This window comes from Haliotis rubra, unplaced genomic scaffold, assembly GCF_003918875.1.
Source record: "Haliotis rubra isolate DU_JTF1 unplaced genomic scaffold, ASM391887v1 Scf1443, whole genome shotgun sequence".
Taxonomy (NCBI): Eukaryota; Metazoa; Mollusca; class Gastropoda; order Lepetellida; family Haliotidae; genus Haliotis; species Haliotis rubra.
Genome location: NW_025765385.1, coordinates 142,743 through 166,242, shown reverse-complemented (window position 1 = coordinate 166,242; position 23,500 = coordinate 142,743). Strand labels below are relative to the sequence as shown.

Sequence of the window (23,500 nt, the reverse complement as noted above, 5' to 3'; positions counted from 1 at the left end):
AAAAGCGGCGTAAAACCAAACTCACTCAGTCAGTCAGTCTTCTTGTAACTTCAAACAATAAATATAAGGTGCCCTGCAAGAGTTAGCTCCCTTATGTACCACAGGAAAAGACTCCAGAAGATTCTGCAACTCCCTTGGTCAGAAAAATCCATAGGGTTCGTGGTGTGTAGTCCTGTGCGTAGATCTCAGGTCACGAATCAGTTGAAGTTAAGGAACGTCGAGCTCGGACAGTCCTTGAATGGGTGATCGTGTTTGGCAGCTTGACCCCTGAGAGTTTCTAGGACTTCAGTCCTGCCCCACAACAAATGTGTGAGCACATATGATACATGTGGTCTCACCTTAGGCAAGAGTTTGTTCAAAATTGCCTCTGTTCACCCAGCAGAAAATGGGTACCCGGTAGGATAAAGTCATGTGACGATAATCCTCTAGCGCCTAACAGGCAGCTTTGGTCAACCGGGGTAATAATAATCAGAATCTGATTACATCGTCCAGTGAGCAACTAGTCAGATGGGTACTTGGTGCTATATAAATGAATTATCATTATTAGAAGTAGTAAAAGTACTGTCGGAAATAGGAAAAAACTGTTTTTAGGCTGTTACTCTGTATCCCTAAAATTTACACAATTGCAAATAGCATATGTCGAAATAACCCACTTCGGCCTAACTTGGCGTTCAGTGGGATGAGTAATACGATATCCAGGAAAGCATGTTTACTCGTAAAATCGGGCAAAACTTAGAAAAAATACGAATAGCTGCTGAAAACAATAGATGAGACTATAGATGGCAATTAGGTCGCTCAGCCAGGTATGACGATGGACCGTCGACTCACCTGGCATGAAATGCACGTGCTGCCTACAGGCACAAGGGGTCATCTCAAAAATATTTTTTGCTTTTTCATTGTGTTGACTATGTCTCATCTATTGATTAACATCTTACGTGTCTTTCTTTCATATAGTTTCATATACAGAGATATGTAAAAGAGTATGATCCCCGAAAACCATAGAAACGCATCGTAGTATATAGGACAGGACTGGATATTATTTATAAATTGTTATGACGTGCCGTGTACCTCCCCCGGAATAATTGCCCTAAAGGATTATCTTATCTTAGCTGATACATGTATCTCTATCCCGAAGCCCGACCCCAGGTTTTGCTTTTGAGACGGCCCCGCCTATCTGTTTCTTTTTATAGTGACAGTGAGACTGCATGGTAGCTACATCCTTAATAGTTTCGGCATAAAAGTTATTATTTTTTACGTCAGCTATCGTTTATAATGAATCTACGTCTAATTTCAAATTGGGCATTTAAAAAGCGCCCTTTGAAATACAATATCGTCGCACACTAATTTGCGTAAAGCCATGGTCTGTTCCAAATAAGTCTGTTTGGACTTAGAAAAAAACCGCATTGCTCATTTCTGCACTAATTTCCCCTCAGTAAAGTCCTTACGAAAGTTTCCTATCTCTCTACTACCGAGACTGTAGTTAGGCCGAACTTAGTTTAACAGATATTTCACACTTTCACATATCAACTACATAAATTGTAGAGATAAATGAGAAAATACAGTTTTTTTTCTATTTCCGACAGTACTATAGTAATATCTTCTAGAAAGTCGTCTAAATACAGCACACAACTGCCCCTCACTGATTATTCACACATACAATGTATTACACTTTGAACACTGTTATTCAATGAATAACACTGTCACGTGATACTCAAAAGAAAAACACTGCCACATTGATACTCTATGAATAAAACTGCCACATTGATACTCTATGAATAAAACTGCCACATTGATACTCTATGAATAACACTGCCACATTGTTACTCTATGAATAACACTGCCCGATGATAACAATAGAATGCCATCAGGTTGTAAATGTATTGCTAACCATCGCATTTATCGGCATTACACCTTGTAGACATTGTATATGTGGGGAATCGAAGCCGGGTCTTTTGACGTGACGAGCAAACGGTTTAACCACAGGGCTTCTGAATGCTGTCAGCAACAAGGGTTATCAAGTCAGATTACGCCATTGTATTCAGTCAACAAAATAAAGGTCATTGCATTACATCTGAAATGTCACTTGGGGTTAGAATATAGAGACCTACTTTCTTGTTAAACGCAGCACTCCCAATGTTCCAGCTAGATGACGGCGTTCTGGAAATATTCGAGTCTGAACCAGACAATCCAGTGATTTACATCAGCACCAATCTACACACACAGGATACGATGCCATACACCAACATCTAACGTGAACTTGCCACTCATACAAGGGTAATGCTATTTGTGTCAGGTTACCCGTGAAGATCCGGGTTAAAATTGATCTTCAGTAACCCATGCTTGTCGTCAGACGTGACTAACGGGATCGGGTGGGCAGGCTCGCTGACTTGGTTGACGACATGTCATCGGTTCCCAATTGCGCAGATCGATGCTCATGTTGTTGTTGTCTGGTCCAAACTCGTTTATTTACAGACCACCTCTAAGTACTTGGAATATTGCTGTGTGCGGCGTAAAACTAAACTCACTCACTCACCCATGCTTGTCATAAGAGGGGTTGGGTGGTAATGGCTCTGACATGGTTGATACATGTCATAGTATCCCAACTGCGTAGATCGATGCTCATGCTGTTGATCACTGGATTGTATGGTTTAGACTCAATTATTTACAGACCGCCACTATAAAGCTGGAATATTGCTGCGTGCGGCGTATTTTAACTAAACTCACTCACTATTTGTGTCAGGGCGTTATCTTTGACAGAAACCCGATGTCATTACTTGCCCAACGAAGGAGGGCAGATGAAAGTGAGTACATACGCCGTTTTTAGCAATATTCCAGTGGTATCATGGCAAGGGACACCTGAAATCTGCCTCTGAAAATATTGGTACCGCTATAATGGCTAAAATGAAGAAAATGTATCATTTGTCTGAAAATATCCCTGAGCCAGCCAATCAAACGTCTTTTCCTGTTATTCACATGACAGTATACCAAGTCTGTGTGATAACGGCATACATTTACGTCATCAACAATGGATTACGTCACCATATGTCTCGTGGCGCAAATATTGGAAGTTAACGGTTTTATAACCACTTTGAAAATACATTTCTGAAGTTGATTGAGTTGTAATTAACGTGCATGCGTGTGTATGTGTATGTGCGGCTGCTTGTACTAGCCCAGACTTAAGCTGGTTTTATAGTGCTAGCCCACTGAGATGCCATGCCGCAGTAAAGCATGAATACCCCACTCACTCAGATACATTATACTGACTCCGAGCCGACCAGTCCTTGTTGTACCCATTAATGCCGAGCGCCAGGCAGGGACCAACGAGTACCATCTTTTAACGTATTTTGGTATGACGCGGTCGGGGATCGAACCCGTGACCTTCCGCTCTAACCACTACACCAGGGAAGCGGTCCCCATGAAAGAAAAACTAGTAGTTCTGGTCATAGCTTTCTTTAAACACTGACATTTGTATCACTGATTAAATGATAGCACCATGCAAGGGAGTTTTCCATGGGGACACTAATTATAGTCTGGATAGTTTGCAGTTATCTCAGATTAGCGAGTGCGTGAATTGTTTCATGTCACTTTTAGCAGCCTCTAAACTTCCCGCCTGCCCAGCCGTCCGGAACGGGTCTATCTTCATCTCGGACGGTCAAATTTCAAAAGTAGCCGGTCTGGTAGATGTGTTTACCCCTAGCAGTAAATATTTCATATCAGACAGGTTCTTTTGTCAGTTTGAGGTGTTTAAGGTATTATGATAATTAAGTTAAACTATTTACGATTGGACTGTTCATTTTACAATAACCAATCACAACACATGTACTTTCAGCATACCTAAACTCAGTGCATTGCCTGTTAGTGCTTCCAAACAGTAAAGTATTCGGAAACCTGATTTTTCTTCTTCATTGTTGAAAACCGGACCGGCAAGTTTGTATCCGGACTGGTAATTTTTAAGTTAAGAGTCCGGCTGTCTGGCTTGGAATTTTGGGAGTTTTAAACACTGCTTTTAGCAATATCACGGAGGGGGGCACCAGAAATGGCCTTCACATATTGCACCCACATGGGGAATCGAACTTCGAGGTGCAAACGCTTAGCACCCCACTGCCCCTTATCACAGATGAACACAGACTCTTGATCTTGTCTCCTCCAATCTGAATCTAAAGAAGTAAATATCACATGCAACTAGTTTGATATATGAGACCTTTTATTCTCAAAACATGATACCAAATTACTTTTCCATGAATATGGCCATGATGAATGGTACAGTGATACTGGTGCACATCACACATTAATGAACAGAATTCACAATTGGAGCTTCTCCCTCGTCTCAGACAGATCACATACAAAACGTATAGCTAACAGACATAAATAATCAACAAGCCTAAAATTACACAATATTTACAAAATATAAAATTGAAATATTAAATGTTAACCTAAAATGTTCAACGCTTGTGAAAGAGGTGATAAGACAGTAAAACTTGGACATCACACCGGACCCAGCAAGTTTTTCTGACTGAAAGTAACATCCATTTGTAATGGTTCGCTTGACATAAGAAAGTGATCTTTTATGTAAATCAAGAATGTTGGATGAATGTCTTACATTAATGAAACACTTCCTTGGAATCAACAAGACTTGTTCATTAGTATCCACTAAATACCATGTTATACTTTAAGAAAATTTACATTTTTGCTTAAGTTTTTATGATATTAAGTCACAGTTAGTCGAAATTAGTTTCATTACCATGGCAACTGCACAATACCATGATGAAAATCTCCCGCACACACAACATAACTAAGCACATACGACAATAATGACAGGTGCTTGGCTGGACATCAATGTTGTGACATGTCTTCCTTCATCTCTTCCAGAATTCTGAAGTTATCATTGAGATATGAGAGACAATGATTTACAACATAAATGCAGGTCTGACCAGAAGCAGACTGGCTGATACTAGTCACCAGGCCATTAGCAGTAAACTCAACCGATAAATAGTTCACTTCTAACACACATGTCCTCATGGTTTCTTCTTTTTGGGCCGGCCTCGTCCGTCAGGCGTACCATCTGCCTTCCGCTTCTGACTCTGAAATCACAAACGAAATTTTGCTTTACTGTCGCAAGATGCTGACATTAAGACTTGAGACATCTTATTATAAGGCAAAAACAGGAACGTGTAAGATTAAAAATTTATTCAAGCAGTATCACGTAGAACCCTTCAAACATTCTTCACACATGATGAATCAAACCCAGGACACCCCAAAGTTTAACTACAAAGTCAACCCCCCACATAGTGAAGTTAATGATAACGCGGACACGATGTAAGCTTAGCATTAAATCCTGTGTTATACCCTTGGGCCTGGTCCCACAGAGTATTCTTAGTGCTGCGACTATCTTAAGCCAATGTTAAATATGGGAGATGTGATCACCTTAACGCTAAGATGAGTCTCTGGAAATGGGCCCTTAACTATGTTGACCCACAACAATACAGTCTGAAACTGACGGTACTTACCTTGGGTGTTCCTGATTTTGGCCGTCCCTTCCTCTTCTCCGCCTTCTCTCTCTCCTCCAGTTCCATGTTCTCTCTCTCAATCAGTGTGATCAAGGTGTTGCAACGACGTTGTAACTCCTGGGGAAGAGAAGTTCAAACAGGTCAAGACAATCTTGTTTGAAATCAGGGAGGGCACGAGAACGCAACTGAGTGTACATGTCCATTGCAATTAATGACTAATAGTGAGTGAGTTAGGGAGTTTATTTTAACGCCGCTTTTAGCAATATTCCAGCAATATCATGGTGGGGGACACCAGAAATGGGGTTCACACACTGTATCCATATGGGGAATTGAACCTCGTCCTTCGACGTGGCGAGCGCCCGAACGCTTTTAACCACTTTACCCAACTAGGTTACCAATAATTCTCTTTACCTGTTTCTGTATTCAGCAATATTCAAACTATTTGATATTGCTTGGAAATATTCAAGTTTGGACCAGACCATCCAGTACTTGATATGTTGAATAACGATCAACTGATTGATGGATCATACAATGACACACCAACAAACCAGAGTACGTAGCTCAAAATGGACTCATGGTTAATGTAACACAAGATTTTGTGAATGCACAAGTATTCCTTTCAGATTATCTCTTGCATTGGTACAAATATCACTCTCCATAGCAAATAGTATACAGAGACCATAAAACATGAGTGAGTTTAGTTTTATGCTGCACTCAGCAATATTCCAGCTATATGGCGGCGGTCCAAAAACATGATCCACTAGCAAAATTTTGTTAGTTTTTGATACTAACCATAGCAGTCCTTGACTTGATGAACCAATCAAATCGGAACTGAGGAGCCTGTCGGACTGCCTGGCGGAGGTCGTCGTACACATTCTCCTTGTCGAAGCCCAGCTTGTGCAACATGCACACCAGGAACCGATCTTCCTCCTCGGTGTAGTTCTTGCCCTTGTTCGTTCCGTACTGGATACGCAGCTGATGGAATGGAGCTCGGTAGCGGGCCATCTACATACAGAATAACATGGTGATCATTTGCTTTACCATCATTGTCTTGCTGCTATGATCACTGCTCTTGTATTATGACACCTTCTATTTGATTTGAGAACTTGGTCAATTTTAGAATACAATAGTTAATCTGGATCTGCCTATGAAATGTAATGATTTATTTTCATTACTCTGAATACAAGTATTTTCATGACTATCTTGAGACAATCCTCACCTTGGCATCGAGGGCTTTCTTGATGCTGATCCTCCGCTGGATTCGGGCCTCTCCCCTCTCGATCTGTGCCATGATTCTCTCAATATCCTGGAGCTCATTACATCGTTCCCAGAAGACCGCTGAATAGGCAATCACCTGCAAACATCCAACAGAATACAGGGCCCCATTTTAAAATGGATGTTTGGGCTACTAGTGTCAAACTATATAATGAGTGTTTTTTAAATGTCATTCATATACACGGAATACACTGGTTGAATCAATTTAATCTTGAAAATACACTCATGAAGTCATATTTTTAATACAAATAGAATGAACATGGACAAACAGATTTGCAGGACAAAATGATACAACCCTAAAATATGAACTCATGACCTACAGGTAAACATTTTCAAATGTCAGTCACTGCCTCAATGTCAAGAATGAATTTTTCAACTTTAATGATTTACCTCTTCTGGTGTTTTGCCTTCCACTTCTCTTGCAATACTTTCAACATCATCACGTCCATATTTTTCATTTGCCTTGATGAACTGTTGGAAGTCTCTCTTGGTCCAGTTGGTGAAACCCTGCAACCACAAACAATAGTTAGAAAGGTGACGTGAAAGTGGGTTTAACGTCGTGCTTGAGAATATTTCGCTCATATGACGACGTGCATGCATGTGTATGTGTGGCTGCTTGTACGAGCCCAGACTTAAGCTGGTTTTATAGTGCTAGCCCACTGAGATACCATGCCGCAGTGAAGCATGAATACCCCACTCCGACACATTATACGGACTCTGAGCCGAGAGTCCTTGTTGTACCCATTAATGCCGAGCAACAAGTACCATATTTTAACGTCTTTTGGTATGACGCGGTCGGGAATACTTAGAAAGAACATACCGTATATGACCGTCTATAAGCCGAATTTTGAGGACCAAAAAAAGCCGTCTGTAGAAGGGGGTCGTCTTATCCATGAGTTACACTTTCGTCAAACTTTTTTCCAGGGGTAAGAAAACAACATCGTATCACTTCGCGTGAACAAACAACAGAAGACGACTTTGTCAGTAGAGACGTCAAATTTGCAATTAAACATCACTAGACAAGATTAATTACCTTTTAAGTTATAAGTTGTTTTTGCTGGGCATTGTTTTATTTGCAGGGATTAAGATTACCGTGCGTATTTGTCTCGTACACAAAGCCGGAAATAGCAATCAGCTGTGCACACGTTTCCCGGCGAACAAGTTCAAACATGCACAATAATATAACGGGACGAATTCTGACGCAGTCATCAGTAAAATATAATACAGAATACCGTTATTTAACCCAAAGAAATATATCCTAGCATTGTGTAATTTTAGTTACAGTTTTTGCTCTATAAATTAATTAAGATTACCGTGCGTATTTGTCTCGTACACAAAGCCAGAAATAGCAATCAGCTGTGCACACGTTTCCCCGCGAACAAGTTCAAACATGCACAATAATATAACGGGATGAATTCTATTGATTGAATACTATTATTTAACCCAAAGAAATATATCCTAGCATTGTGTAATAGTTTTTATGTAAAAAATATATAATCAACACTAAGGTTATATGGACCATCATGAACGATGGTAAGCACGTGACATGGAACGAGGCGTAATCAGTTTGTGATTGTTGAATGGGGTAAAATAAGCAAAGCCAGTTTGTTGCTACAATAAATATGATATTTAGAGAAGCAAAATATATTATGCATTTTCTGTCAACTACACTTCGTTTCGATCCGTGAGTAGACACAATATATGACAGTGAATTCTTTGAATAATGTGGATCGACTTACAGTATGAGGAGGACAGTGACACGGAATTTGATGGGTTTACGGCCGATGACTTGTGAAAATCTCAGAACTCTCTTGCAGAAATGTCAGTGTTTATTGTTAGTGGACTATTTTTCTTATTGTCATATATATATAGATGAAATATGGACACTTAAATAATATATTTTGAAACAAAAGTTGACTTCAGTTTTTATTTACCGATGGTACTTTTTCTCTCCATACTCACCGATTTCACAAAATGGCGTCTCGTTGTTGATGCAAGCAGTGATCATCGGGATATAAAAAGGAACACAAACACATGTTGCCACAATACACCGGTAATCTTTATTATGTAATATTCTCACCAACACTTACGCTGTATATCCACTTTCCAAATGGCGTCTCGTTGTTGATGCAAGCAGTGATCGTTAAAAAAAGGTAAACAAACACCGGTAATCTTTATTATGTAATATTCTCGTAATGGTGTCTCGTCGTTGATGGAACATACTTACTGGGTACTCTGGTCTCTGTTGGCCGCGACCCATCGCGGGGGGGTCGGCCTATCCATGAGAGATATGATTTTGACACTGATTTTGAGGGTCAAGTTTGGGGGTCGGCTTATCCATGGGGTCGGCTTATAGATGGTCATATACGGTATCAGGTTTCAAGGAAAATGTCTGTTACAAAGTACAAGGTCTCTAATGTCTTCTAAATGTACATTATCCGACCGAAATTAAAAGTAATTGCAAGACAGATTTGTAAATCAAGGTCAGCATTGATTAGGCTCTGCACAAACTGTTGTCATTCTTCAATCAAATAACAGGTGTCTGTCTATATCAGATTACTATGGACCACATATTCCATTGGATGGATTGATCCATTGATTTCAGATTTAAAAGCAACAACCATGTCTTCTGTTAAATTCATGGATTCTTCTAAGATGTGTCTGTTTATACAATTACCACCAACACTTCATAAAAACATGACAGTTTAAATGAGAACAAATTGCTACTACTGGTCACAAGCAGGTAACTACTAATCGTCTACCTGTTTGAGGAGGTCTTCCTTCTCTCCTATCTCGTCATCGTTCAACTGTTCTGACTCGTCAATCCTCATCTGGTCTTCCTTACGAACTCTGTCAGCATCTGACCCCAGATCTGGGTTCTTCGGTACCTGTCAGGAAAACACACAGATTTGAGCAAAAATTTCCCTTCCCCAAAAATATTTTACTTAACAAAATCTGGCACCCTCAGGACATTGAGTTGCTGTGCTTCAAGAATATTTATACAATTCAAATGTTACAATGCTTCGCATTCAAAGTATCTGTTATTTCTAATGAAATTGCAAACTTTCTACCAGTCATCCTGTTTGTGGCCCAATATCCAATGGGGACACATGAATCATATACCCCTTGTAAGATACGTTTACATGCATCAGTTGTTGCATACAAACCTTGTAGCCTATAGTTTTTCGGTAAAAGTAGATCTCCTTGTCGAGCAGCTCGAAAAGCCGGGGAGGGAAGAACTGGAAGTCCTGAATATTGGGTTGCTTTGGGGGACGTGGTGCCTGCAACATATTAAATCCATGGTACACTGGCACATCACTGCAACATTACTACCCAAAGTTATAATGTCTCAGGTCAAATCACTGTAACACTAGACTGTGTTCTGGCACATCACTGCAACATTATACAGCATTGAGGCACATGGCTGCAACATAATAATGTGTTGCAGCACATCTTTGCAACATTATACTGTGTCGCGGCAAATTACAACATTATACTGTGTCACGGCACATCGCTGCAACATTATACTGTGTCGCGGCACATCGCTGCAACATAATACTGCGTCGCAGCAAATCACTGCAACATTATACTGTGTCGAGGCAAATTACTGCAACATTATACTGTATTGCTGCAACATACTGTGTCGCGGCAAATCACTGCAACAGTATACTGTGTCGCGGCACATCACTGCAACATTATACTGTGTCGCGGCACATCGCTGCAACATTATACTGTGTCGTGGCAAATTGCAACATTATACTGTGTCGCAGCACATCTCTGCAACATTATACTGTGTCGCGGCAAATTGCAACATTATACTGTGTCGCAGCACATCTCTGCAACATTATACTGTGTCAAGGCACATCACTGCAACATTATACTGTGTCGCGGCACATCACTGCAACACTACACTGACAGGGCACATCACTGCAATGCTACACTGTGAATTAGGGTTTTTAGGCTTACCTTGGGAGCCTTAGGCTCGCTGACACGTAGCGCCTCTCGGAAGTATGCATCCACAGCGTAATTAGCTTTCCTTTCTCTCTTGGGCTGCTCAATCCAGTGGCCTATGCCCAACTTCTGCTTGTCACGATAATCCTCTCCCTCAAACTTGTAGACACTCTCCTGGGACTCCATGGTGAACGTCCGCAGACTTCCCTCGCCCAACTTCTCAAACTTCTCGTTGATTTCTTCAGTCTACAAGAACATTCGCTCATCATGAGGGTTGAATATAGCCATATTTCATCAAACTCAACTCCCATTGTTTTGAGTTAATGGAAATCCTGAATCGATAACTAAAATATCTCTGTAAAGACATGGACCCACTGACACTGATGTGCAATTTTAAACAATGCCCATTAGAACATGAAAACCAAATTTGTACATTTTCTTTTCACATTTGACAATAGAAATTGAAAGAAGAAAATGGCTCAAGCTAACAGGCTGTTCTAGCAAGGTATATTTGGTCATGAAAACAACTTTGCTAACTCAAAATATTGAAATATGTTATGGAAACAGTTAATTAATACCCATACGACAGATTGACTATGTCTCAGTTTAATAAAAGGCAAAAATAATGCTAACGGACGGATGGACCAATGTCCATCTTACCACATTGTATTATGGTTAGTACCTTTCGCTCTCCCTTCTCGATGATGGATTCGATGTCTTCATCTGTGATTTCACTGTCTTTCGACGCAAATACGTGACTAGCACCGTGCCTGATCATACTCAACACCTCGTCCTTACCAAGCTTGTTGGCCGAGTGATCCAGCAGACGACCTGAAACGACACAGAACAAATATTGGAATGAATGTGTTTATTAATAAGACTGGCTTCCACAGGAGATACTATGTAGATCGAGATATACTCTGCAGACTAATGTGACATCATGAGTTACCATGATACTGGACAATCAACAGAAACTCATCCTCGTGTCCGATTTAAATAGCCCCGGAGAAACTATTGTCGATGCATTAAAAATCAAAAGACACAAAGATGAGATCAAATATTGCAGAGGCTTCTAATTAGGTCGTTATCGACATCTATATTTATGTATGCCAGTGATAAATGTACTCCTTTATTATAGTCTGTTTGTGGTGAAAACGTACCCGATGAATTTCACTTTAAACAAAAAAGTAAATCAAATAAAGTGAAATTAAGATTGCGAATCTTCATAATTTTACCTTGCCATTTGAAAATTTAAATCTCAGAATTTTATTCAACTTGGGATGAAAGTTGTTTAACAAATGATCATAGTTTCAAATCGGTATTATTGGTTTGTATTACAAGGGGGTATGCACATAAAATGAAACACCGAGATCAAGTAGGGTTGGTCTAAGTTAACGCTCATCACGTACCGCACGTGCATTTGTTTCAACAACTGCGCTTACCCTCTTGTAATACAAACCAATATAAGCGATTTGAAACTATGATCGTTCGTTAAACTTTTTTCATAAGTTGAATAAAAATCTAAGATTTAAATGTTCAATTGGCAAGGTAGAATTATGAAGATTCGCATTCTTAATTTCACTTTATTCGATTTACATTTTTGTTCAAAGTGCAATTCACCGGTACGTTTTCACTGCAAACAGGCTATAAACTAGGTGTGTAGTGTGGTTCTTTTTCAGTTTATTTTACGCAAGGAAACAGGAACATGTTCAGTCTGTGATTAACCTCATTCTTCACAATTAACAAATATGTAGATAACAAATATATCCCTGGCTCCCCAAATGCTAGGCTTGCCTGCAGTCTCAAGAAAGTAACAAGAGGATGTGTTCACCTTGTTGAATGACGATGTTATCAAGCCTCAGTTTCATTTCAGCTTTCTCCACAATACGTTCCTCCACTGTGTTCTCGGTGATGAAACGGAACACCTTCACCTGCTTCTTCTGACCAATACGATGAGCTCTGTCCTAAAATTCACAAACAAAACAGGTTCATTTCCACAGAAGTAACATGTAATAAACCAGCAGAAAATAATGCTGTGACTTTTACCTGAAATAAACGAAAACAACGTATCCTCAGGTATTATATAAACAAGAATGTCCACTCCAGAAACCTTTTGTCAGATCAAACCTACCATAGCCTGTAAATCAACTTGGGGATTCCAGTCAGAGTCGAACAAGATGACAATGTCGGCAGTAGCAAGGTTGATGCCAAGACCGCCAGCCCTCGTACTCAACATGAAGACAAACTTCTTGCTGTCAGGCATGTTGAAGTCATTGATGGAATTCTGTCGAAGTAAATTAACAAGCCAGTGAGTCATTGGTTGACACCATCAAGTAAGGGTGTAATTAGAAACTTTTGGCTCCTTTGAAACGTGAAAGGTTTAACATCAAATGAAATAACTGAAAATTTGGCTTGACATGTCAATATTGCATAGTGGAAATTTGAAAGTTATATTTATCATGATCAAATGTCTAAATATAGTTTAATAATAAAGCAGTCATGCCTGCTCAGGACATTATTTCAGATGACAATTAGGATCTCTTATGAAAAAGAATAGAAGAGTCACACTGGAGAAGCCTCCAATGTGTGTTTTTTTCTTAACCATCCACTCAACCTATATAATAGGTAAAAGTTTATAGAATCTACTGCTTCAGGCCAGGATGTATAGAGCTCATACTTGCAAACAACCTGTATATTCCGTACAGCTTTGAAAAATCAACTGCACTGAGCTAGGATGTTTACAATCAGTTAAAATTCACAATCAGCTTGCGAGGGCCTACCTGTCTCTCTTCGTGGGGAGTGCTTCCGTCGAGACGACAGTAGTCATACTGCTTCCAGTAGCAGTAGTCCTCCAGGATGTCCAACATACGGGTCATCTGACTGAAGATCAACACCCGTGACCCTACAAACACCACATGCATATCAGATACCACAATGACACCAGGAAATGATTCTGATAGGGCAATGTGCCATTAGATTCTTAAAAATGAACGCATCTTTTCACAATGTATCAATAGCTGCATATGCGAGTCAGAGTTTACAGTGTTCACGAATGGTGTTTCAAAGTAACAGGACATTGGGTCCTGTAAGTTTAAGATGTCTGTCTGACCCATTGAAAATTCACAGGACCCATAGAATAAAATTAAACACACATTTCAGATTTAACATTTCTTATAATTGGCACTGAAATTATTAACAAACATAAGAAAAATTAAGATAAAATAAACAGCAAACAAGTGTCACATGTCACATATAACAGCTTCAGTCAAAGTCATTGTGAAATATACAGTCGGACACTGGGGCCGGTGGGTTGTAGACTTCTATCGGACCGTTGGCGAATCTGACGGATTTGTCAGAGGGTCAGACACTATTCGCTAACACTGATGTACTTACTTGTGTTCATCTCAATTGGGTATCCTTATTTTCCTTTCAGTAACCAAATAATTATACCCACCGCACTCAAACTCAATTGGGTATTTTGCCATTTTACATTAATTGTAAAAATATAAAGATTAAATGATGATTTAAGTGTTTATAATTTATATTTGATCTGTAATATGAGAAACGATAAATCACCAATATGCAAGCTAAAATGTGACATTTTTGTGTGTACGAATGTAAGATCAAAATTATTGAGTATGTACAAAATTCAAGCATACGTGAACGCATAATAGACATAATAGGAATTGAGTTTTCACATAAATATTTGGGTAATTTACGCAGATACGCAGCTTATCTGTACCTCTGTCAAGTACCATCTTTTGTTGTCATTTGCTACAAGGATTGAACCATTAACCTTCCACATTCTTCCTCAGTCAACTTGTGAATTTGAATTTGTGCTGACTGGAAACTACTACCCCATAGATAATGGTTACGAAATAAGTTCATTTGTCAAGACAAACCTTCTCTCTTGAGTTTGGGCAACATCTTGTCAAGGATGACCATCTTTCCGCTGTTTTCTACAATGTGGTAATCCGTGGTGTACGGGGGACCCGGCTCAGCCCCATCAAACAGGTAGGGGTGATTACAGCACTTTCTCAGCTGCATGAGAATATTGAGGAGTCGCATCTTGTCTGTCTTGCCAGCTCCATTCACAATGTCAATGTCCTTCATCAGAATCTTTGTGTACCTATGAGTGAGTGAGTGAGTGAGTGAGTGAGTTTGGTTTTATGCCGCTTTTAGCAATATTACAGCAATATCACGGCGGGGGACACCAGAATGAGCTTCACACATTGTACCCATGTGGGGAATCGAACCCGGGTCTTCGGCGTGATGAGCGAACGCTTTAACCATCAGGCTACCCAACCGCCCCTATGAGTAGTAGACATCCATTCAGGTACATACTTCATATGTACAACATCAACTGTTTATCAACAATTTTGTTTCAATGTAAATACAGTGAACTGCATTTTGTAACGAACTCACTCATAACAAACTGATGGATGAAACAAACTGTTCCGTCCTATATATGTTAGTTGAAACGTAATACCACAACTACTGATGCTCACATGTATTGGTACATATTGAGTGAGTTAGTTTTACGATGCACTCAGCAATATTCCAGCTATATGACGGCAGTCTGTATAATAATCGAGTCTGGACCAGACAATCCAGTGATCAACAGAATGAGCATCGGTCTGCGCAATTGGGAACCGATGACATGTGTCAACCAAGTCAGCGAGCCTGACCACCCGATCCCCGTTGGTCGCCTCTTACGACAAGCATGGGTTACTGAAGATCAATATTCTAACCCGGACCTTCACGGGTTGTATTGGGACATACTACAAAGCACATACTCAGACCATAAATAACAAGGATTGGGGTGAAACGTGAATATCTACTTTCAAGGAGAAAACGAAATAACTATTCTTACCATTCTCTCTGCATTTTGCCCAAACCAACAAAGATCTTGGTTTCCTTCTTAGGAAGCAATCGTTTCTCCACCTCTGACTTGATACGTCGCAGCAAGAAAGGTCGAAGCACCTGTCAAAAAATGAGAATGAAAATAGTAGACATATGTGTCAAAGAAGGATGGGTGCTTTCTTACTTAGTTTGTAATCTTAAACTAAATTGATGAAGTAAACAAATACTTCCTCATCCTGGGAACATTACACTGGCTGTAAACCTTTCAACTCACTATAATGACATTAATAATAATGATAATAATAATAAAAATAATCTAAGCGCCTTTGAGCAGACTTTCACGGACTGCAAACAGGTACTACATAAATGACTAGTCTGATTGAACAACCGATTCGATTATAAATGACCATTCTGAGCACTTACCGCATGAAGTCTTTCAACTAAGGCAACATCTCCGAAGCAATTGTTGGCATTAAACCAAGAATCAAAATCCTGCATTGAAAGAAAAACCAGAAGTTAGAGTAAAAGTAGAAACTGACACAACACATATACAGATGATTATGTCCTGACAACATGATTGGATACGAACTTAGTCATTATCTGTATGATAGATAACATGGTATAGAGGCATGTATTCCTTCGATAGTAATCTACACTACCACTATATTGTCTGTCATTCCCAATGACATAACATTCTTCTCTAGCCAATGATTCAGTCAACATGTTAATGATAATCATAAATATTTCACGTCATAGACCATTCTGCTGTTATTTAGAGTATAAGTTTACATAGTCAATTAGAACATATAATTCTTCAAGATCAGACTGATAACCACATGAACAGTATGGAAGCCTAGATTCTCAGAGTAAAGCTTAGTTCAACTGCTCATCAGAGGGATAGATTATATTTTGTGTAGTTTCTGAAGGTCTATAGAAGACATGTTTCTGTTACAGTTTTCGATAATGACCCATGTTTTTAAGCCCAAAGTTTGTCTTTTGTGGGGCCAGTGGGGACCACTGTGTCCACACCTAGAATTATCAATCCAAAAAGCTATGTCTGTTGTGTATTTTACGTGTTCCTTACGTCAGATGAGTTGAAGACGTCAGGGAGCAAGAAGTTAAGAAGTGCCCACAACTCGTGCAGATTATTCTGCAGCGGAGTCCCTGTGAGCAGGAGGCGGTTTGTCGATTTGAACTCTCGCACAATCTCAGAAAGCTGAAATGGAAAAACTCATCTTAAAACATGTGTCAATGGACACTCTAATACGCTATGTCATATAGATCACATCAAAGTTACAAAACTGCATCTAAATCTTACGCCATTGCTTTGATCAATGTCACAAAATTTGTGTTGCTTGGTTCATTTATGTGTTAATGATTAGAAAAACGGTCTGTGAGGGTATTACAGTTGATTTGTCTATTTATAGAGATTGATTTCTTATGTTCAACAATATTTTGCATTCATTGAGATATAAACACAAACATTTTGTGCACACTTTAGATAAGATTTCCTCTGCGGTTAACTCCACACATGCAGTAAACATCGAACTAAATTCTTTAATAACACAAGGACCCTTGACATAAATACTTGTTGTTCTATATGAATAGACAGTTACTCAGTGAATTGTTTGCAGCTAGTCTGAGTACAACTATCAAGCCATTTGTCAAAAAGTCCTATCCGTTTCCACAAGATGAATAGTAGTTTGTATTTTGCAGTTTCATGAGCGTCAATTACATTTAATGCTGAAAGAAATCTAGGAGTATCTGTCTGCAGATGGTGTAACGCCTCTTTGTTTCAAGAGCCTTACCTTGGATTTTTCATTTTTGATTCTGTGAGCTTCATCAATGACAAGATACCTCCAGTTGAACTTCTTAAATACCGACTTTTCTCGAATGACCATCTCGTATGAGGTGATACACACATCCCACTCGCCAGGCATTAGAGTGTCACGGATAAATGCAGCCTGAAACAGCATGAGAGTCAGACAATACTAAGGCTGAAAATATACTGTGAGGCAAATACGACATATTTACATATATATGGTAACGGATACGAATATTTATTCATGAATACTTTATGTTTAAAATATCTGGGCATTAGAATAACAAACATGCCATGTAATTGCTCAAGTTGAAAGATTTCAATGATATCTGCAATAAAATAACAAAGGAATACATAGCGAACAATGCCACAAGGCCAACTCCAAATCAACACAAGATTAAACGTTATGCCATTGCTTGGATATTTTCATTTTGCATTACATTCACTTAGATAAACAACAAACTAGTTTCGTAAAAAGTACAAAAGTAAAAACTAGTGAATAAAACACTCGTAAACATATTCGTCAAAAACATTCTGTTCTAGTTGCGAGTAATATCACTGCAAATGACAACACTAAAATGTAAAAAAAATCAATGCTAAGCGTTAATAGTATTTAATAGTTAAAACTAATGATTTATTGGCACAGATACATAATATCTAAGCAAGTCAAATTATATTTCAGTTAAAAATATATGAGCATAACCTACCCTTTGTGCCTGGTCTCCAATGAGACAGACAGCTCTGAGCGTGGGGCACCATCGGTTGAACTCGTTCCTCCAGTTATGTAGAGTGGACTTGGGGCAGATGACCAGATGAGGTGAGGCGATGCTACGGTAGTGCTTCATGTAACCCAGCAGGGATATTGTCTGGAGAGTCTTGCCCAAACCCTGACCACAAAACAAAGCATATCTTACACCACACTTACAATTTTACTGCAATGTCACATTCAAGACTGTTGCACTTACAATGCCATGTTAACGCATCTGTGCGTGGGTGCTTGTACTAGGCCAAATTATAGTGTTAGTCCACTGAGTGAGTTTGGTTTTACTGGTTTATGGTGCTGACAGCACCAGAAACATTCAGGGAAAACCAGCACTCCAAACCATGATGCGGGGTTGCACACAGAAATGGTGAGGGAGTGAGTGAGTTCAGTTTTGTGCGCTTTTACAATATTCCAGCATCACTGGGCTTCACAGCCATCACTGCAAATGGGCTCGATGAGATACTCTTTTACCACCAGGCGACCCCACCGCCCCTCGCCCACTGAGACACCACTCAGTTTGACAAGGAGCCTCAGGAGGCTTGTCATATCTTTCAGTGCCACAACTGAGTGAGTGAGTTGGGTTAACACCACTGGGAACATTATGGTAGTTGGTATGGTGCTGACAACCCTTGAAACACAATCAGGGCAAACCAGCACTCCAAACCATGATCGCAGGTTGCAGGGGTTTCCAAGGGAAACAACTCTGCATTGACATTGACAACTGTATAGTGAGGGAGTGAGTGAGTTTAGTTTTGTGCCATTTTTAGCAATATTCCAGCAATACCTCTGAGGGGTCACCAGAAATGGGCTTGCTTCAAACATTGTACCCATGCAAGGAATCAAACCCGGTCTTTGGCGTGAGAAGCAAACACTTTATCTACTGGGCTACCCAATCGCGTCGACAACTTATAGAACCACAGTAATGCGTACCATCTCATCTGCAAGGATTCCGTTGATGCCATTCTCGTATAGGGAGATCATCCAATTCAGGCCTCTAACCTGGTAGTCTCGCATTTCTCCTGTTTTAATGTCTAGAATACAAAGACATACAGTTGACAAACTGGAAATCAATAAAAAATTGCAAATGTTTCTGAATTAATTCTAGAGTGAGTGAGTATGGTTTTATGCTGCTTTTAGCCATAGTGACAGCAGATTGAATTTTAACAAGCTGGCAGACACAGTTGCGTATATACCGAAAATCACTGCTCCACACTAGTGAGTGAGTGAGTTTAGTTTTACGCCGCTTTTAGCAATATTCCAGTAATATCACGACAGGGGAACACCAGAAATGGGCGTCACACATTGCACTCATGTGGGGAATCGAACCCGGGTCTTCAGTGTAACGAGTGAACGCTTTAATCATTAGGCTACCCCACCTCCCTGAATTAATTTTAGACATATCACCATTGATATGACACAAAAATGCTCTGCAGAATTTTTTCTGAACTATTGGACAACAGAAATAAAATATGAGTTTGTTTTATCTGACAAATAAAATTGTAACCATCTTTCCCCCAAAGACCAAGATGTGAGGCATTTTAGTCAGTTTCGGTTAACTTGATCTATTATACAACTAGCAAACATCACCCATGAATCCATTTCAGTCTTTGAACATGAAAGTAGTTTTCTCACACGAAGGGGATGATTCGAATCTGGTGAGGACGGCTGTTGTCTTTCGACTTTCAGACAATAGCTCTTCGTCCTCCTCCTGCTCGGTTCTGCGATGCCGGTGACTACAACAAAGGGCGTGGCAAAGTTTACCAAATTAGTATAGAGTACAATGATCATCAAACAGTCAACAAGCACCGACAACAAAAAAAAACCCCAACCTTTTCATGACAAAAACAAAATACAGGTATAGATCAACAGGTACTGGGGGTTTTCATTGAGTAAGATTTCCTAAGGTGTATCAGGTCAGCTGTTTCCGGTTGTAAACATAAAGGGCATATGTGAAAAAAGTATCTGGTCAGCTGTTTCCGGTTGTAAACACATGGGGCATATGTGAGACAATGGGCTGGTGTTAAGTGAAACATGTGTTGTAACTGTGGTGATCCGGTGAGGGCTGCGGAGATTTTCCCGTAAGGTATGAACATAGAGGATACTAACGACCTTCCGTGTAATACCAATTTTATTAAACGAGTTAATGATTTGGTATCAAACAAGCGAAAGCGAGTTTGTTGCTAAATCTTTCATGAGTTTAAAGCCCAATCAAAACACATATAAAACATAACTAGTTGAATAAACATGAAGTTGGTAAATGTTGGACAGACCATAAAAGGGAGCTAACTCTTGGTTTCATCACTGCTCTGAGAATATATTGTTAAACACGATTAATTGAAACGTACTGTCATTGCAAGTTATTTTTTATGTATGTGTCCTGTAAAATAATAACTTTACAAGTTTACTAAATTTTGGGCCTTTTCAGGGCATGTCACTGAGAATCAGGGCCTTATCAAGGCTCAACTGAATTTTGCAGTAAAACGTTCAAATTGCAGGTTTTTTAAGCCTGTGAGAACCCTGGGAGCAGAAAATCTAGTGACTGTATCACAAACAATGACCAGTATTGACAGGGTACTAGGACATGCAATGAACCAAGTCACAGAGTCTGACAACCATCCCATTGGTCACCTCTTATAACCAGATTAGGTTCCTTGAGACCATCTAACCCAGAATCCCCATGTAGTATGAATCAAGTCAGCAGTCCACCTACTCTCCTGCAGCAACAAGCTTAGCCTTCTCATCCAGCTTCTTGACCTTTGGCCTGCCTGGCTTCATCTTGAGGGGACTTGTCGGTGCAACAGCCCCTGTTTTGGTCCCAGTTGACATAAAGTGAGCAAAGAGCTCAGTTTGTTGAAGCAAGAAGTCAAAACGATTGCTTCTGTCATTTTGCTATAAAAATACACAAAAAACCATGTAAGTCAAAAACAATTGCTTTAACAGTTAAAGAAAAAATAATCAACATCTTAGTGTCCCATGCAATCTGTGAGGAATTGCTCCCTGCCTTTTTAACTGATACTTACTTCAGTCTGTTCACACTCAAATGACAAGGCTGGTCTGTTTGATTTATACTAACCCAGGAAAGGCTCCTAATAAAAAAATATGGCTAACTTTTGATTTTGGGTCTAATACAAGGTGAGGTGAGGTGAAATTGGGTTTTACGTCGTGCTTGAGAATATTTCGCTCATATGATGACGTGCATGCGTGTGTATGTGAGGCTGCTTGTACTAGCCCACACTGAAGCTGGTTTTATAGTGCTAGCCCACTGAGATACCATGCCGCAGTGAAGCATGAATACCCCACTCAGACACATTATACTGCCTCCGAGCTGACCAGTCCTTGTTGTACCCATTAATGCCGAGAGCCAGGCAGGGACCAAGTACCATATTATATCGTCTTTTGGTATGACGCGGTCCGGGATCGAACCAGCGACCTTCCGCTCTCCGGGCGGACGCTCTAACTACTACAACGCGGAGGCGGTCGTCTAATACAAGTGTGACAAGAGGGACACATATACTTTGATACATCTTTGCTATAATCTTTAAAATTTCAACAGAAGATGACTAAATGTGATTATTTTGACCAAAATAGACCAAATTTGTGTACACTAAACATCAGAACATGTCATCTTTATTATGAAGCTGAACACTCACAATCTTCTCTTCAAATTCTTCATTATCCTCTCCCCCTCTTTTAGGTGGTGACTTCAACAGCACAGACGGACCTGGCATTGGCTGAAATGTACAGGAACATACATAATGATATTATCGTGATCATCGCATACACAAATGAGCTGAAAAGCTGACAAGTCTTGACATGGAAATATACTTTTCAATTTTGTTGATTATTCTTTATCACCATTGTGTGAACATAGAAAACAAGACATGACAAAATACTTGGAGGAACTCACAGTTAATGTATCATTACAGGCAAAACAAAAGCTAAAGCATGAGGTATAAACTTGTTCTTTGCATGTGTTTTAGCACCCGCAAAGAAAGGTTTTGTCATCTACACTGGCTATATGTAAAATAATTCCCAAGCAGACATATCACTTCATTCAAATAAGACATGCAGCAGGTAGGGTACCTGGGTAATAAATGTGGATTCATTACCGACCTGCTGCTCGTCATTTTCAAAGGGAAAATAAAACTTAAGACTTCACAGGACTCAGGAGATATTTCGGCTAGAATGCACTTTACCGGGCGCAGCCCTCGCTGCTCCCTTTACGATCCTTAGGGTTAGGGTATGCCACCCTTTACGATCCTTAGGGTTAGGGAACCCCAGCAGCGCTAATTAATCTGAAAAAGTGCGCCCGGTAAAGTGCAGTACTACCGATATTTCATTAGTTTCTATATTGTCAAGATTACCTACCCTTTAATTTTTATTTCCACTACAACATCAATTTACATTTCGACATTTCAAGCGGGGATTATGGGCGGAACTCTTACCTCTCCTCCAAATCGTACTTTTTGGTTTGACCATTTGTAAATTACTGACTGTGCCATATACATTTTCCCCTTTAAACAATTGTTTATTTCTGCTAGTTCTAAACGCCATTTTACATCTAGTGAATGAATAAGAAATGTAATCACTGAAAACTTCAGATAAAGAAATACTAAATTCACAAGAATGTACAACGCAGAAGAGAAACCTTCAATTTACTCGTAGATGTTAACATGATTTAGAACACAAACAATGATGATAAAAAAATTAGTGATCGAAAACTGAACAACATCCTCATGCATGTTGCTCCACACAAAAGAAAAAGAAATGACTACATTGCTTTTAATAAACCCTTCTCAAATAACAGGCCAAACTTAGTGACAAATGCTTACAGATTGATCCATTGGTTCATCCTCAGGACCACTGTCTGGTTCTGGCTCTGATTCAGACATTGTGATTCAGGGCTAATTCGTTCTTATGCCGTCCTTTATTTGTCGTATGTACACCCGGCTTTTGGCGGGGGAAATGCTCGCTGTTGCACTTCTCGCTCGTAACGAGATTTGATAAAATAATCACAATACGATAGTTTTTGATAAAAAGAACTGCTATCGGCTATTATGGTTCGTTATTATAGAATATATTCAAAATTATATTTTGTATTAAAAAAGGTGTTTTTCCTATAATAATTGTATGGATCGGTGTCACTCGGCCATTTCCGACATATAAACCGGTTTCACTGTTGTCACACGGTAGACATGAGCCCAGTCAATAAACGCGGGGAGTTACCTCCCTTATACTGAGACCACAGAAAATATTATTTCCGACTCTTGAGACTTTACAATATAGGATTATTTATTGCTTGCTATTGCTTGCTGGCAT

At 39.6% G+C, this 23,500-nt stretch overlaps 1 protein-coding gene across 2 annotated transcripts; it reads right to left on the bottom strand.

Annotated features, from left to right (window-relative positions):
• Window positions 1–4,186: 4,186 nt before the first annotated feature.
• Window positions 4,187–23,165, bottom strand: LOC124269374 (SWI/SNF-related matrix-associated actin-dependent regulator of chromatin subfamily A member 5-like). 2 transcript variants are annotated; one of them, XM_046704390.1, is made up of 23 exons: window positions 23,014–23,165; window positions 21,832–21,912; window positions 20,892–21,070; window positions 19,814–19,917; window positions 19,112–19,212; window positions 18,126–18,305; window positions 17,405–17,560; window positions 16,681–16,812; window positions 16,020–16,088; window positions 15,607–15,716; window positions 14,636–14,862; window positions 13,514–13,635; window positions 12,865–13,017; window positions 12,565–12,697; window positions 11,416–11,564; window positions 10,749–10,979; window positions 9,950–10,063; window positions 9,545–9,670; window positions 7,173–7,289; window positions 6,727–6,861; window positions 6,300–6,512; window positions 5,508–5,624; window positions 4,187–5,081 (listed from the first exon to the last, which is right to left on the bottom strand). In XM_046704390.1, exons 1-23 carry the CDS (start codon window positions 23,071–23,073, stop codon window positions 5,016–5,018), a joined length of 3,075 nt encoding a protein of 1,024 aa, XP_046560346.1. In that variant the 5' UTR covers window positions 23,074–23,165; the 3' UTR covers window positions 4,187–5,015. The 2 variants fall into 2 exon arrangements, with proteins under 2 accessions (XP_046560346.1, XP_046560347.1); XM_046704391.1 differs by having other exon boundaries at window positions 19,814–19,914.
• Between the last annotated feature and the right edge of the window lie 335 nt (window positions 23,166–23,500).

What these genes read in the sequence shown, in the direction of transcription:
- LOC124269374 (XM_046704390.1), bottom strand. Translation starts at nt 23,073, where the DNA reads ATGTCTGAATCAGAGCCAGAACCAGACAGTGGTCCTGAGGATGAACCA. An exon ending in ACGTCTTCAACTCATCTGAC is followed by an intron (nt 16,089 to 16,680) that starts GTAAGGAACACG and finishes CTTTCAATGCAG; the next exon opens with GATTTTGATTCTTGGTTTAA. An exon ending in TAACATCGTCATTCAACAAG is followed by an intron (nt 11,565 to 12,564) that starts GTGAACACATCC and finishes GTGTCGTTTCAG; the next exon opens with GTCGTCTGCTGGATCACTCG.